Genomic DNA, 17,345 nt, shown 5'->3' with positions numbered 1-17,345 from the left:
ACCTTCCCTATTTGCAAACTTAACCCCGGATTGCAAACCCATCGTCACCAGGAGCAGACAGTACAGCGCCCAGGACAGGACCTCCATCAGGTCCGAGGTCCAGCGGCTGCTTCGGGAAGGCATCATCGAGGCCAGCAACAGCCCCCGGAGAGCCCAAGTGGTAGTTGTGAAAACTGGGGAGAAACACAGGATGGTCATGGACTACAGCCAGACCATCACTAGGTACACGCAACTCGACTTGTTCCCCCTCCCATGCATATCTGATATGGTCAATCAGATTGCACAGTACCGGGTCTTCTCGACAGTAGTCCTGAAATCTGCCTACCACCAGCTCCCCATCCGTAAGGCGGACCGCCCATACACTGGCTTCGAGGCAGATGGCCGCCTTTATCACTTTCTTAGGGTTCCCTTTGGCGTCCAATGGGAAATGGACCGAATGGTTGACTGGTAGGGGCTGCGGGCCACTTTCCCGTACCTGGACAATGTCACCATCTGCGGCCACGATCAGCAGGACCATGATGCCAACCTTGCCAAATTTCTCCACACCGCCACTCTCCTCAACCTAACCTACAACAAGGAGAGGTGCGTGTTCAGCACGAACCGCTTTGCCATCCTCGGCTGTGTGGTCCAGAACTGGGGCCCGATCCTGACCGCATGCGCTCCCTCATGGAACACCCCTCCCCCACTGCCCAAGGCCCTCAAACGATGCCTGGAGTTCTTTTCTTATTACGCCCAGTGGGTCCCAAACTATGCGGACAAGGCCCACCCACTCATTCAATCCACTCTTTAAAAGCCGAGGCTCACCAGGCCTTCTATCGTATCAAGGCCGACATCGCCAAGGCCGCGATGCACGCGGTCGACGAGACGTTACCATTCCAAGTCGAGAGCGATGCATTCAGACGTCGCTCTAGCCGCCACCGTCAACCAGGCAGGCAGGCCCGTGGTGTTTTTTTCACGAACTCTACATGCCTCCGAAATCCGGCATTCCTCCGTCGAGAAGGAGGCCCAAGCCATCGTTGAAGCTGTGCGACATTGGAGGCATTATCTGGCCGGCAGGAGATTCACTCTCCTCACTGACCAACGGTCAGTTGCCTTCATGTTCAATAACACACAGCGGGGTAAGATCAAAAACGATAAAATCTTGAGGTGGAGAATCGAGCTCTCCACCTACAACTACGAGATTTTGTATCGCCTCGGTAAGCTCAACGAGCCCCCCGATGCCCTATCCCGAGGTACATGTGCCAGCGCACAGGTGGACCGACTCCGGACTCTGCACGACAACCTCTGTCACCCGGGGGTCACACATTTTTACCATTTCACCAAGGCCGCAATCTGCCCTACTCTATCGAGGAAGTCAGGGCTATCACCAGAGACAGCCAGGTCTGCACGGAGTGTAAACCGCACTTCTACCGGCCAGACCGTGCGCGCCTGGTGAAGGCCTCCCGCCCCTTTGAACGCCTCAGAGGACTTCAAAGGGCCCCTCCCCTCCACCGACCGTAACACGTACTTCCTCAGTCTGGTTGATGAATATTCCAGATTCCCCTTCGCCATCCCATACTCCGACATGACGTCTGCCACAGTCATCAAAGCCCTCAACACCATCTTCGCTCTGTTCGGCTTCCCCGCCTACGTCCACAGCGACCGGGGATCCTCATTCATGAGCGATGAGCTGCGTCAGTTCCTGCTCAACAGGGGCATTGCCTCGAGCAGGACGACCAGCTACAACCCCCGGGGAAACGGGCAGGTGTAGAGGGAGAATGGGATGGTCTGGAGGGCCGTCCAGCTGGCCCTACGGTCCAGAAATCTCCCGGCCTCCCGCTGGCAGGAGGTCCTCCCCGACGCCCTGCACTCCATTTGGTCGCTCATGTGCACTGCGACCAATAAAACACCCCATGAACGTCTCTTTGCCTTCCCTAGGAAGTCCACCTCCGGGGGTGTCGCTTCCGACTTGGCTCGCAGCTCCAGGACCCGTACTCCTCCATAAACACATACGACTCCACAAGGCGGATCCATTGGTTGAGAGAGTACAGCTACTCCACGCCAACCCACAGTACGCCTACGTAGCGTACCCCGACGGCCACCAAGATACAGTCTCCCTCAGGGACCTGGTACCAGCTGGTTCTGCACACTCACACACCCCCGCCTGGCGCCCCCCCCCCCCCCCCCCCGCCACTCCCGGCGCACCCAGCCGCAACCCCCGCCCCAGGACAATCCGTCCTCCCCCTGCTCATACCCGGGGATGAAGAGGACTTTGACACGCTCCTAGAGCCACCGAAGACCAGACCGACACCGGAATCACCGCCAGCACTGCGGCGCTCCCAATGGCAGATCAAGGCTCCGGACCGACTGAATCTGTAACATGACCTGGACTTTCAAAACATCATCACTCTGTATATAATTTGCCCCTCCACCCCGCTGGACTCAATTTTTTTTCTCTCTCTACTTTAAAACGTCTCCCTGTATATAATTCTTCACCACCCCTGCTGGACTCAATTTTAACAGGGGGTGAATGTGGTAGTCACCACTGATGTATATATTGTATATAGAGGATGTCGGTGTCGGTGCTTTACGGTAAGGCCCTGTACTACAGGTACGGGGGTAGTTCCCTGCCTGCTGGCTCCGCCCAGTAGGTGGAGTATAAATATGTGTGCTCCTCGTACAGCAGCCATTTCACCAGTAGGAGGCCACACATCTTAGTGTAATAAAGCCTCGATTGCATCCAACTGTCGTCTTTGTGTAATTGATTGTGCATCAGTTTCCTACATTACAAGCGGGGTTGCACTCTATAAAGTAATTCACTGGATGTAAGAAGCTCTGAAATGTCCTGTGCTCATGAAGAGTGCTATATAATTGTGTCTTTCTTCTATCTGTGACTTTACAAGAGGCATAGGTCTTCTGGCAGTGCAATCTGTGGATTCGACCATTGAGGGTGGGGGTTCTAAAATATAGTTCATAAAAAAGCATGCAAGTTAAATCCTGCAGATTAAAATTCATAAAACATAATATAGAGATTAGGAGACTATCTGGAGAGGAATCAGTGTGTTGATATAATACATAAGGGATGACATCAGCAAAGGTGGATCAGCCTGTCTGATATTTCCATATGTTTGTATGTCTTTTCATTACTCACTGCAAAAAAAGTTGTTCCTCAGTAAATATTCTTTTTTTCCCCCATAAATTTAAAGTACCCAACTTGTTTTCAATTAAAGGGCAATTTAGCGTGGCCAATCCATCTACCCTGCACAGGGTGAGACACAAGCAGGCACAGGGAGAATGTGCAAACTCCACACGGACAGTGACCCCGATCCTCTGCACGTGAGGCAGTAGTGCTAATCACTGTGCCCCGGTCCCTTCAGTAAATAATCTAACAAAGCTAAAGATCTGACACTAGAAGCAAAAAATTAAAATGGCGCCATCTTTGGATGTGAAATGTTTATTAAAGGAGGATGTAGCCCAGATAACATAACACACAGGTGGAGGTTTTGAACTAATGTAAAGAAACTTGGCAGAATTGAAAAGAAAATGATTTGGATCTCAATTCCCACAGACAGAATGTAGGCTATAGGCCAGTGATTGTATATTTGTAACTCTCCAAAGTCTCGTTACATTTTCTGGTGTAGAATCACGCAATTGTTTCAATGTCCAACAATAAGTTGAAGAATTCCAAAACTGAAGAATTTGCATCTGCATCAAATAATGATATGTTACAGATAGAAACCATTAACTACATTATCACTACATGTTAGAATTTTAGTTTGTTAATTGCGTTTAAAGTGAAAATTGATGTTTCTCAGCCCTGTCCCATTCATACCCAAGAAACTAGGCAGGACAAGCTTAACTCAAAATTTCCTGAGATTTTGGGGTCACCTACATTAATTGGAAATGAAATATATTAAATTTGATTTCTTAGATTTTTATTATGTTCGCATTTCTCCAATACTGACATTGTTATTCACACTGCAATATCACTCACTGTAATGTTACTCAATGCAATATTACTCATTGTAATATTAATCACTAATGTTACTCAATGCACTATTACTCACTATTATTACTCACTGTAATGTTATTCTATGTAATAACCCATGCAATATTACTCACTATTATTACTGTAATGTTACTCACTGTAATGTTACTCAGTGTAATATTACTCATTGTAATATTAATCACTATAATGTTACTCAGTGTAATGTTACTCAGTGTAATGTTACTCAGTGTAATGTTACTTGGTGTAATGTTACTCATGGTAATGTTACTCAGTGCAATGGTGTAATATCTCACTTTTGTTCTGTAAGATTACTCACCGGAATATGTGTTGCTGATTGAGCTGATGCTTTTAACACTGAACAATCCCCAGAGCCATATACATTTCTAGGATTCTCATCTGCTGTCTGTTTTATTTTTGCAGCTGTTTGGAGATGTGTGCTATCACTGTAACCATGTGATTGAGGGAGATGGTAAGTGCACCTCTGTGAATTGTCCAGTTGATCCATATGTTGACACAAATTGATAATAATCCAGTTGAACATGCTCTCTCTGTTTAATGTTAACCATGTAATCATTTTACTGTGATTGCAGTTCCTGTCCTTAACTGTTCCCATTCCCTGCTTTGTTTGTTTATATCCTTACATGGGATGTGGATGTTGCTGACCAGCTCAGCATTTGTTTTCCATCCCTAATTGCCCTTGAACTGAGTGTCTCACTCGGCTATTTCAGAGAGCAGTTAAGAGTCAACCACATTGCTCTGTGGCTGGAGTCTCATGTGGGCCAGACCAGGTAAGGCTGGCAGATTTCCTTCTCTAAAGGACATTTGTGAACCAGATGGGTTTTACAACAATCGTTGATAATTGCCATGGTCACCATTACTGAGACTAGCTTTATAATTCCAGATTTCTTTGAAGTATTTTCATTCCAAATTTTCAGGCTTTTTACAATTTACAACAGTAACAAATAATTCCAGATTTATTAATTGAATTTAAATTTCACCAGCTGCCATGGTGGGATTTGAACCCATGGCCTGAATTTTTAGGATGGCGATTCCAGCCTCACACCGAGTTGACTCTTCCCTGCCCGTTGAATTGGTCAAGTGCATATCGAGATGTGCTGATATCACCAAGTTATATTGCACATTAACAATGTGGATGGGAGCAGAATGTTTGAAAGGGACATTGAGAGGTAAAATGCATGGGGAAGTTCAATGTGGACTGGAGATAGATCAGGTTATGGCGAGAAGCTAGGGACTGTGGAGCAGCAGAGAGATTTAAAAGTTCATGGAGACAAATCAGCAAAAGCTAGTGGACAATTCCTATACATGATCAACCATAGTCATCAACGGACTGTAATCATCCCTTCCTGTAGTAGTGAAGAAGCTGTTCTTGAGTCGGTTGGTACGTGACCTCAAACTTTTGTATCTTTCTCCTGATGGAAGAAGGTGGAAGAGAGTATGTCCGGGTGCGTGGGGTCCTTAATTATGCTGGCTGCCTTTCCGAGGCAGCGGGAATTATAGACACAGTCAATGGATGGGAGGCTGGTTTGCGTGATGGACTGGGCTACATTCACGACCTTTTGTAGTTTCCTGCGGTCTTGGGCAGAGCAGGATCCATACCAAGCTGTGATACAACCAGAAAGAATGCTTTCTATGGTGCATCTGTAGAAGTGGATGAGAGTCGTAGCTGACATGCCAAATTTCCTTAGTTGGCCTTAGTTCCTCAGAACAGGCTTGAAGGCCTGAATGGCCGATTCCTATTCATGTTCCAAAGCCCTACGCTGTATCAAACATTGAGCATCAGGAGAAAGGCAGCAAATGATTAAAAGATTCAATAGGTTAGATAGAGAGAGCGAGAGAGGTAGTGATGCCTATATACCAAGATTGAATAATTACTTAAAAAAACCAAAAATGATGCAAAATTGCTTGAATTCAGGCTGTGATAGGGAAGGCCAGGTCTCGTTCTCCTCATAACTACAGAGAATGGGTGGGAGACAATGGTACTGCACGCGGTGTGGGAAGTTGCAGTGGGTGACTTGAACGGTGAAGGTAACAATATCCATTTTATGTTCAAGTGGTCTCGGCTCTGAACAAGACCTGGTGCGTTCAATGCTTTGCCTGCTCAACCTGCAACACCAAGCTCACCCTGAAGTAAGTATCTGGCTGCATCATGATCAATGGTGTGTAGACTTCCAGTTCCTTTCACTGAGCGGGAGAGATTCCTCTTCACTACACTCTCTACACGAGTAATTTCACTTTCATTCTCTCCACTCCGAGCGACCTGATTACACCAGACCAACAAGGCTTGTGGGGTCATGCGTCATTATGGAGGCCAACTGTGTCCAGACTGGCTATCTTTAGAGTAATCCAGTCAGTCCCATTCTCCCATCTCTCCTCGTATCACTGCAAGTTTACTTCCCTCAAGTGTCCATTCAATGTCCTTTTGAAATCCTCAATCCTCTGTTTCCACCTTCCTCATAGGCAGCTGGGTTCCAGCTCATTGCCACTCACTGTGTCAAAATGTTCTTCCTCACATTCCCTGGATCTCTTGCCCCAAACCTTAAATCAGTGTTGCCCCCAGTCCTTGCACCATCAGGCAATGAGAACAACTTCTCTTTGTCTACCTTATCTGCACCTGTCATAATCTTGTAGGCCTTGTCAAATCTCCTTTGTTTCCAGAAGAATGAGGCCAGCTTCTCCAACCTAATCTTGGATCCAAAATCCCCCTCATCCCTGGAACTACAGGGGTCTGAGCTGGTATCTCTGTTCGAATTGAGCAGTGCTCTGCTCTCGATAGTCAGGCTTTCGCAACTGAAGCTCTCCTTGTGTCTTTTTGGTACAGGAATAAATTTGTGGAGTTTGAGATGAAGCCTGTTTGTAAGAGATGCTACGAGAGGTTCCCTTTGGAACTGAAGAAGCGACTGAAGAAAATGTCGGAGAAGAGTGCTCGGAAGTGAGGCAGAGCAGCTCACTGGTGTCCCTGCTCCAGTCGATTTTCCCTGGTTCCTCTGCACTCTATGCTTGGCTATTTTACACTCTGCAAAGCAATGATTAATGTGGGAGACAGATGTGGATTTTTGCCGGAACCAACACCTTATAATCATTATAATCCTATTTCATATATATATAGTTTGTATGTACATGTGGTATTTTGTGGGGAATAGTGTTGATTAACTGTTTCAACATTGCCTTCCTAATGATAGAATCCATATCAGAGTCTATTCCAGATTTTTTGGAAAATTCGTACCCCGGTCTGTAAGGATCAAAATTTAATTCTGCCCACACTCTTTGTAATGGTAGTCCCAGAACACGTGATAAATTTAGAGTTTCCGTCTGATCTGAACGGATAACCTGACCTCCGTTTCCTCCCATAAAGCAACCTCTCTCGCTCCCCATAACCCGACCTCTCTCTCCCCATAACCCGATCTCTCTCCCCTCTAGCCCAACCTCTCTCACCAACCTCTCCCACCCCATAACTGACCCTTCTCTCTCTCCCTTTTAACTCGACCTCTCTCTCACCACCTTAACCCAACCTATCTATCTCCCTCTTAACTCAACCGCTCCCTGTCCCCTATAACCAGACCTCTCCCTCTCCTTATCTTGACTTCTCTCACCCCTCTTAACCCAACCTCTCTCTCCCCCTTAACTCAACCTATCTCGCTTCCCCCATAATCCAACGTCCCTCCCACTTACCTCAACCTCCCTCGCCCCCATAACCCGACTTCCCTCGCCCCCATAACCCGATGCCCCTTAAATGTCACTATCGTCTCTGCTTCCACCACCTCCTCCGGCTGCAAGTTCCAGGCACCCACTACCCTCTGTGTAAAAAAACTTGCCTCATACATCTCCTCTAAACCTTGCCCTTCGCACCTTAAACCTATGCCCCCTAGTAATTGACCCCTCTACCCTGGGGAAAAGCCTCTGAATATCCACTCTGTCTAGGCCCCTCATAATTTTGTAGACCTCTATCAGGTCGCCCCCCAACCTCTGTCGTTCCAGTGAGAACAAACCGAGTTTATTCAACCGCTCCTCATAGCTAATGCCCTCCATACCAGGCAACATCCTGGTAAATCTCTTCTGCACCCTCTCTAAAGCCTCCACATCCTTTTGGTAGTGTGGCGACCAGAATTGAACACTATTACTCCAAGTGTGGCCTAACCAAGGTTCCAGCTGCAACATGACTTGCCAATTCTTATACTCAATGCCCTGGCCAATGAAGGCAAGCATGCCGTATGCCTTCTTGACTACCTTCTCCACCTGTGTTGCCCCTTTCAGTGACCTGTGGACCTGTACACTGAGATCTCTCTGACTGTCAATACTCTTGAGGGTTCTACCATTCACTGTATATTCCCTACCTGTATTAGACCTTCCAAAATGCATCACCTCACGTTTGTCCGGATTAATCTCCATCTGCTATCTCTCCGCCCAAGTCTCCATACGATCTAAATCCTGCTATATCCTCTGACAGTCCTCATCGCTATCCACAATTCCACCAACCTTTGTGTCGTCTGCAAACTTACTAATCAGACCAGTTACATTTTCCTCCAAATCATTTATATATACCCGATAACCGATCTCCCTCGCCCTCATAACCCGATCTTCCTCGCCCCATAACCCGATCTCCCTCGCCCCGTAACCCGATCTCCCTCGCCCTCACCCGACCTCCCTCGCCCCCATAACCCGGCCTCCCTCGCCCGCATAACCCGACATTCCTCCCCCTCCATAACCTGACCCCTCCATAACCCGACATCCCTCGCCCCATAACCCGATCTCCCTCACCCTCATAACCCGACATCCCTCCCCCTCCATAACCTGACCCCCTCCATGCTCGACCTCCCTCTCCCCAAACCCGACCTTTCTCTCTCTCTCTCCATTAACCCAACCTATCTCCTGCCCCATAGCCCGACCTCCCCCTCCCCCCGTAACTCAACCTCTCTCTTTCTTCCCCATAACCCAACCGCTCTCTCTCCCTCTTAACTCGACCCTCTCCTCTTTAATCCGACCTCTCTCTCTTTCTCTCCCATAACCCAATCTCTCTCTTTCTCTCCCTCCCTTAATCCGACCTCTCTCTCTCTCCACTGACCACGCACTCTATCTCCGCAGAGAACCCACGGACAAGAACTTACATTTATGTAACATCTTTGTCATAGTGAAAGGTTCTGTCTTTATTTGTTTTCCACTATTGGCAATATTTAGCTTTGTTTTATTTCATTGATTGTGATTAACAACATATTTTAATTTCAGTGATAAGTGGGTGTAGGGGAACCAGGAAAGGAACATTTTGGAAGCTTTATGGTGGGACTAAATGCAGAGGATATTAACTCTGATATATAATGTGTATGATAGCTGACCTAGAAATGCTTAATGGGATGCTTTACTCTGCATCTAATCCATGCTGCCTCTGAGCTGGCCGACCAAGTCAGACAATGTAGACGGAGCTGTGCATTTCATATACTCACTTTGGAGCACTTAGCCGAACAGCCGAGGGAGCCTCACTTTTCTACTAACCTGAGCTGGGAGGGATTGTCGGAAGCTTTACCCACCCTGTTCCTAACTTGGGGAATTGCCAGAGTGCAAAAAGTGGGACCCTTTGAACCCAGTACGAATGGTCACCCTCATACAAATCAGTAGCCATAATCAATTTAAGTGACTGCGCTGTGAAATCTGTAATGTTCGATGACAGCTGCCAGGGTATGTGTTATGGGTGAAGGGTCATTCCCCGGACTCTGAAATGGGAGATTTAGCTCGATAAGTGTCACCGCCACTCACACACTGCATGGAATTCTGATTAAAGGCAAGGGATAGCTGATTGGGCACTGCCAGTATATGAGCAGTGTGCTCCTTCGTATAGAGTGCTGAACCTTATAGAGTTACAGATGTAAACAGTTCTGTCAGCCAGTTGGATAATCAGTCACGGGCTGAATCGCCAATTGAGCTCAACCTTGCATCCTTTGCTTGATTGAGATGCATTCAAGGCACAGGCCCTCGTAGCATACTGGTGAGATTTGCAGCCTTTTAAAATAAAACCAATGAATCAACACTGGTTTTCAACCAGTTTCTTCAGATTAAAACCGAAACTTCCACTCAAACACTTTCCCCCCAATTCCTTTTAAAATTAAGAAGAATTAAATCATAAGAAACAAACTTATAAACGTGAACTCCAGACGCCAAAGTTGCGAAAGCATTAAAGAAGGGGGTGCAAAAAGATTGACATGAATGGTTCCAGGAATGAGCGACTTCAATTGGTGGATCGATTGGAGAAACTGGGCGCGTTCTCCTCGGAGAAGAGGGGGTTGATCGAGGTGTTCAAAATGGTGAGAGGTCTGGATAGAGTAGATAGAGAGAAAGTGTTCCCATTGGTGGAAGGACCCAGGGGACACCCATTTACTGTGATTGGCAAAAGAACCAAAGGTGACATGAGGCAAAACATCTTTGAACAGCGAATGGTTAGGATGTGGAATGGGCTGCCTGCCAGTGCGGTGGAGGCAGATTCAGCTGGTGCTTTCAAAATGGAATTGGATTATCACCTGGAGAGAAAGCAGCTGCAGAGAGCTTTGAATGAAAGGCCAGGGCAGTGGAAACTGCTGAGTTGCTCCCGCACAGGGCCAGCACAGACTGGATGAACCGAATGGCCTCCTCCTGCGATGTAACCATTCTATTTACCAGTTCCCACTCTAGCCACTGTGGGTCCCCCACCATTGCCAAAATCAAGTTTGCCAGCAGACACCGCGTGTCCCTTGTTCAGGGGTGGCAGAGGACACCGACAGGATCACGGAACAGAAGCAGATATTCAGAGCACCAAGGCAGATATCACACCGTTTCCTTCCAACTCTCTCCCCTCTGCCCAATAATGCTGACTCACTCGCAGCTCCATGGTGCCGCCCACTTCCCACGACCTTGCCACCCTCCTGTGATTCCCAACAAATGTCAACTAGTTATTTAACTGCAGGAGGCACCGCAGTGAGGGCCTAACCCACTCCCATCTGACATCCACCCACATGTCTTTCCAGCCGGGAGACACTAGACCGTGATCAGGAACAGGAGTCCACAGTTGTCCTCATCTTAGTCCAGAGGCAAACCTCTAAAACCAATGTAGTTGATATCAACCAAGTCAACGGAAGGAGGTGGAATCTTGGCCCTTCTGGCCCAGTTAACTATCAGGATAGGAGTCAAGGTACCAGCTTGGAAGATAGGCTGATGTGCCCTCTGTTTCTTCCCTCACCCACTTGATTGTGGTGAGGGTGGGTCTTTCTCACCCATAGCCACCTCGACAAAGCTCCTAACATTATTGGCATCTGAGGATGGCTCCACAACAAAACATTTTTTCCAGATGTTGACTGATCAGCTGTGTATTGCCAGCATTCCTGGTTGTACTCTCAGTTGATGGCAGCAAAAGGAGGAATCTATCCACCCCATATCGCCTTCCCAGAAGCAGGCACTAGCTAGACTCTCCAGCCAGGAGAAAACAGCCTCCCAGTATCAACCCTCTCAAACTCTATCAGAGATTTATTCTAAAATCCAGAGAGTAGAGGCCCAATTTCCTCAAACGCTCCTGACAGGTCTACCTTTGCATCTCAGGAACTACCAAAATTCTTCTCAGGCAAGTGTATTCTTCTTTAAGAAAGGGGACCAAAAATGTACTCCAATTGTAATTTCACCAAAGCCTGGCTTAATTACAGCTCTTGTTGTCACAGGGACGGAGAGGCCATTCTGATTGGCTGGCCGCTCTCTTAAGGTGGGACTGCCTCCTGAGGGACAGAGGTCCCACCTGCAGCAAATTAATTCTCATTGTAGCTTGACAGGGCTGCAGGCACCCGGAGTCGGTGGGGATGTGTTCCCCCTGACTCTTTGAATGGTGGGAAGTGAAACGTTCAGGCCATGGGTTTTGAACTACATAACAGGAGGGTGAAATAATGGGGTGGGCAGGGTTAAAAAATGAATTATCTATCATGGGTTGCAGTGGGAACAGTTAAAAGTGTTGATTAAGGGTGTCACACACAGCTTTATACACAATATAACAGCAGAATGACAGATCCTTTGATTCTACTGGAACCTGCCAGGGTTTATGCTCCACATGGGCCTCCTCCCAACCTACATCATCTCACTCTTATTGCAGCATATCCAGCATGTTCCTAGCTCTCTAATCGAGTTATCCAACTAGTCTTTGATTGCATTAATGAGTGTGATTCAATGAAAATGAAATGGAGTCCTGTGTGGACCATGTTAGCCAGGTGTTTTCTATAATGGGGGGGTCATCAAGCTAACCCCCCCACTCCCCAACTAATAAGAGCAGGGCACCCCCAGGCCCAATCCCCGTCATGGGCAAAATGTCACCCAGACACCAGCACTGTCAGCCACGGTGACACTGCCAGTGGTAGTGCCAGCGTACCCAGCTGCCATCACGTGCCAGGATATTACCCTGCCCAGAGCCCAGCCACCCAGGTGCCCCCAAATCCCTCCCTCCCCGCCTCCCCATACACCCTTCCCCAATCTCCACCTCCCCCCAATCCCCAGGTTCACCAAAACCAATTGTAAGGTCAGCTGAGATCAGCTAGCTCCAACATATCTCGGGACTCAAAATTCCTTTATTGCTCAAGAAATTCCTCTTCAATTCCCCATTGGATTTATTAGTGACTATTTTATATTTCTGGTCCTCGGGTTTTGGTGTGACACGTAGTTAAAGTATTGTCCCTCGTCATACCAACCCACCTCATAATTTTAAAGACCTCCATCAGGTCACCTGTCGGCCTATTCCAAAGAGAAGAGCCACAGGCTCTTTCTCCTGATCAGTGCATCCTCTTGCACTAGTAACAATCATGTGTATCTTTAGTTTCTCCTTCTCCACAACTCTTCCACGTCCTTTGTATTATCTATCGACCAAAACTGTGCATAGTACTCCGAGTCAATTTTCTGCCTGCTCATCCAGACTGCAGAATGGAACTTAATTTTGAGTCCCGAGATATGTTGGAGCTAGCTGATCTCAGCTGACCTTACAATTGGTTTTGGTGACCCTGGTGGATCCTGTTTAAGTGAATATGTGTGTGAATGATGCCTAAGACCTGGATGAGTGATGCCCCCACCGTCCTGCTGTAGAAGAGTGACACTTGGCTGGGGGTCGAGAACCTTGGGCCTTCATGAGAGCAGGCCAGTGATCCAAAATAGCGAAGGGAGAAATAAGTGAATCTTACAGGTTCCTGTCCAAATGACCAGTCTGTGATCAGCAACGTGCTGCCTCCGAAGAAGGTCAGAGTGCAAATGTTAGTTAAGAGCACCGCACTGTTGTTCAAAGTGGAAATGATTACACCTTCCCTTACATAATAGGTACCAGCCAATCTTCGCTCGGCCTTCATCCATCAGAGAGATGTCAAGGGGCAGAGACAACCCCAGAATATCAAGCATTAGCTCCAGTGTTGTAACTTGTGCGGTTCCCTTGTTAAAGCTGAATTTAGCAATGGGAGCTTTTGTTTCCACAGCATATATTACTGATTATAATTGATAGCAGCATAAAGTTAATATTGTAAGCTGTTTAAACAACCTCAATAAAGGATACAACAGTTGCAGATGTTCTGGCTCACTTGGTAGGTTTTTTTTCCAACTGCTCTGAAATCAACGGTGGGATGGGACTACTGGAACCCAGGCTCCCACTCTGTAATCTTAGTATCTAACACATTACCCCGTGTCCACACCGTCACTCAGGGCTGCTGTTATATAGTTGGGTCTTTCCGACCCTCCTTGCTCAAGATATTTTGGCTGCTATAACTTTATTGCTGGGAACCATTTCTATAGATTCTCCCAATCGGATATTGTGATTTTGATAGAACACCCATTGTGCGCCTGGATCTTTGATTTCCAGCAGGCACTTGGGAGGAATGGGAGTATAAGTAGTTCAGTCAGCTCTCTAGTCTGCCCTGTATTCAATAGCATCATGGCTGATATTGTACCACAACTCCACATTCCAGCACTATCCCTGTATCCTTAATTATCTTAGTGTCTAAAAATGAATCTCTGGCTTGAATATACTTAATGACTGAGGATCGAAAGCGGTCTGGGATAAAGAATTCCAAACATTTATAACACGGAATAAAAATTAATTCTTGACTTGTCAATCTTAAATGACTGCTGCCTTACCCTGAGACTATGATCACTTGCGCTGGACTCGCCAGTCAGGGGAAAGATACTCCCAGTATCTGCTCTGTCAAACACCCTCAAAATTTCATACATTTCAATTGACAACCTTCGCCTGTCAACACCCAGATCATCGTTACTGACCCAGACCATCATCACTCATCCGTCATCACCCAGACCATCACTACCCACCTCCCCATCACCCAGACCATCACTACCCACCTCCCCATCACCCAGACCATCATTACTCACCCCCAATCACCCAGACCATTGTGACTCACCCAGGCAATCATTAGACCATCATTACTCACTCCCATCTCCCAGACCATCATTGCTCACCTCCCATCACCTAAACCACCATTATTCTCATCCCCCAATCTCCCAGACCAACGTTGCTCAACCTCATCACCCAAACCATCATTACTCATCCAGACCATCGTTACTCATCCGACCATTGTTACTCAACCCCCCATCACCCAAACCATTGTGACTCTCACTCCCATCACCCAGACCACCGTTACTCACCCCATCACCCAGACCATCGTTACTTTGATCTTCCGAGCTCAGATCCATATCACTTAATCTGAGGAATTCGCTACCCCAGCATGCGGTGGATGCAGGGACGTTGAGTAAATTTATGGAGGAGTTAGACAGGTTTTTAAATTGGTAATGGGTTGAAGGGTTATGGAGAACGGGCAGGACAGTGGAGTTGAGGCCAGGATGGGATCAGCCATGATCACATTGAGGGTGTTTAGGCTCGGGAGGCTAAATTGCCAACTTCTACACCTAGGTCATGTGTTGTAGGGAGGAGATGTTCTGGGTGATTTTGCAATCTAGCTCTTGGTCTGTAGGAACATATCATAGATATCATATGATAGAATGGCGGGGCAGACTCAATGGGCCAAATGGCCTAACTCTGCCCCTATATATTATGAACTTATGAACCAACACATTCACCAGACCCATACAGCAATGTGCTACCCTATTCATCCAGTAAGAAAAGCAGAGATACTGTTAATATTGAATTTCATTTATTGCTAAGTATGCAGCGTCCTGGACCCTGATAATGTCTGTCAGAGACTAAAGAAACACACAGCTGATCTGATGTGGGAATTTGCTGCTTGAAAAGCTTCCATGTGCTAATCTTTCAGCGTACATGATCACATCAAATTCCTGTTCACCAAATAAAATCACAAGTGTTTTTAAATGAATGAGTTAACAACTTTATTGAAGACAAGCACAGAGGAATTCAAACTCCTCGCTGTGCTCCATATGATTAAAGGCACAAGATTTGACAAAACACACAGGCCCGGTGAATGGGGACCGAAAGACAGAATAAAGATGTGGTACGGTGACTCACCATCCCTAAATATAGAATCATTCAAATAGTTTTACAGTCAGTACCCAATTGTTTGGGCGAGGGGAGGGAGCTGTCTGAGGCAGGAGTTCATGTGGTAAAACCTCCAGCATTGTACCAAAACAAAGTTGGCAACCCTGAGATCGAATGTCACTGGGTGGATTCTACATTCTGGGGAGATGATGAGACCGAGATCCGCATCACAGGTCAGAAGTTTCAGGTTGACTAGAGACGCCACGAAACAGGGAACCAGCCGTGTTATGAAGATACCAAATGTTCCTGGGATGTTTCATGACGCTTAAAAAAAGGCACTGTCGAAAGTGCACTTCCTTCTGTCTATTCCCTCTCAGTAATCCATGTGTACATTTAAGGGAGTGGGTTGCATGGTAAATGAATTCAGACAGTATTTAATTTTTTTATTCTTTCATGGGATGTAGGTGTCGCTGGCCAGGCCAGCATTTGTTGCCCATCTCTAATTGCCATTGAACTGGGTGGCTTGCCCACCCATTTCAAAGGGCAGTTAAGAGTCATCACATTTCCTGTGGGCCAGACCAGGTAAAGTTGGCAGACTTCCTTCCCCAAGGATCAGTAATGAATCAGGCGGGTTTTTTTCATTATGCCAGCTTTACAATTCCAGATTTACTAATGGAATTTAAATTCTCCTCGCTGCCGTGGTGGGATTTGAACCCATGTCCCCAGGTTATTAATTACTAATCCAGTGACATTACCATTATGACACTATCTCCCTTATGTATACCTATTAAATGGGCAGCACGGTGGTGCATTGGTTAGCACTGCTGCCTCACGGCGCCAAGGTCTCAGGTTCGATCCCAGCCCTGGGTCACTGACCGTGTGGAGTTGGCACACTCTCCCAGTGTCTGCGTGGGTCTCACCCCCACAACCCAAAAAGGATGTGCAGGGTAGGTGGATTGACCACACTAAAATTGCCCCTTAATTGGAAAAAAAAAGTAATTGGATACTCTAAATTTTTTTCAAAATGTATACCTATTAAACATTACGATCAGCTCCAACAAGCTCCTGGAGGGGGAAGCACAGAAGGGTCTTCAGAAGGCACGGTTTAAAAAAAAAGCTACTAATAATTATCCACTGCTAAAAAAGGCACTGGTCCATGGCACAGACCCGCTCTGACCATTAACAGCTTCATCGAAACAAGTCCCAACCATGAAGTGATGACTCAGTAAAAATTGGAGAGAGAGAAATTAGACGTGAGTGTCGAAAGAGGGAGAGAGGGTTTGGAGAGATGTGGGAAAAGAGGAAGTTGGGGTGCGGTGGGGGGGGGGGGGGGGGGGGGGTGGGGGGGGGGAGAGAGTTGTAAGAATCTCACACCACAGTTGGCAGTCCAAATCCTTTAACGTTGGCCCCATCAGGCATTGTATCGAGCTGTTTTCTGCTTTGCAGTAGCTAAATATGCACTCACGTATGATGTCAGAAGGTCATCCATTTTGTAACCCTTTAATCAAATAAGCAAATGGTTAAAGAATTGTGGTAACATGCCCCTTTAAGAGGATGCGTTCCCGGAGGGTATTGTGACCCGATCGGCCAATTGGACCAGAGTACGCAAACCGTGGGGGACGAGCACGGGTTTCCCAGTTAATTAGGGGTTTGGAATCTTGGAACATGGTAGCCTTTTATCTCACTCTCTGCATTTAGTTACTACTTTAACAAACCGTCATTCGTTAATCAACTTTGTGATCACCTGCCTGTCAGGATACTACATTGGCGATTAGGATCAACAGGAGTGTCTTCCTACTGCTACAGAAATCGGAAGAGCAGACCTCATGTGAAAGCCTTTCCTTTGAAGCAACTTCTTTTAGCAGCCCGAGAGTGTCAAAATGCCCCTTTTTGGCAAACTCGAAC

The 17,345-nt window shown here is 47.0% G+C and overlaps 2 protein-coding genes and 1 long non-coding RNA gene across 4 annotated transcripts in view; 1 reads left to right on the top strand and 2 right to left on the bottom strand.

Moving 5' to 3' along the window:
- LOC140390033 (LIM and senescent cell antigen-like-containing domain protein 2) overlaps positions 1–13,549 on the top strand; it is a 217,792-nt gene extending 204,243 nt beyond the window's left edge. Inside the window, exons 8-10 of the mRNA XM_072474877.1 lie at positions 4,409–4,457; positions 6,061–6,136; positions 6,828–13,549. Coding sequence (XP_072330978.1) covers positions 4,409–4,457; positions 6,061–6,136; positions 6,828–6,942 — 240 coding nt within the window. The 3' untranslated portion in view covers positions 6,943–13,549. The remainder of the gene's footprint in view (positions 1–4,408; positions 4,458–6,060; positions 6,137–6,827) is intronic.
- LOC140390034 (uncharacterized) lies at positions 3,418–14,276 on the bottom strand. The gene is made up of 2 exons (XR_011934539.1): positions 14,114–14,276; positions 3,418–3,684 (listed from the first exon to the last, which is right to left on the bottom strand). It is a non-coding gene; the product is annotated as an uncharacterized lncRNA (long non-coding RNA).
- Positions 14,277–15,309: 1,033 nt separating this feature from the next.
- The window catches only part of LOC140390030 (unconventional myosin-VIIa-like), a 172,919-nt gene continuing 170,883 nt past the window's right edge, over positions 15,310–17,345 (bottom strand). For both annotated transcript variants that reach the window (XM_072474873.1, XM_072474874.1), the window contains exon 27: positions 15,310–16,938. In XM_072474873.1, the coding sequence (XP_072330974.1) occupies positions 16,852–16,938 (87 nt within the window). In that variant the 3' untranslated portion in view covers positions 15,310–16,851. The remainder of the gene's footprint in view (positions 16,939–17,345) is intronic.

The sequence above is a fragment of the Scyliorhinus torazame genome, chromosome 14, assembly GCF_047496885.1.
Source record: "Scyliorhinus torazame isolate Kashiwa2021f chromosome 14, sScyTor2.1, whole genome shotgun sequence".
NCBI classification, from domain to species: domain Eukaryota; kingdom Metazoa; phylum Chordata; class Chondrichthyes; order Carcharhiniformes; family Scyliorhinidae; genus Scyliorhinus; species Scyliorhinus torazame.
Note: the sequence above shows the minus strand (reverse complement) of the source record. Positions and strands in the feature narration are given on the sequence as shown.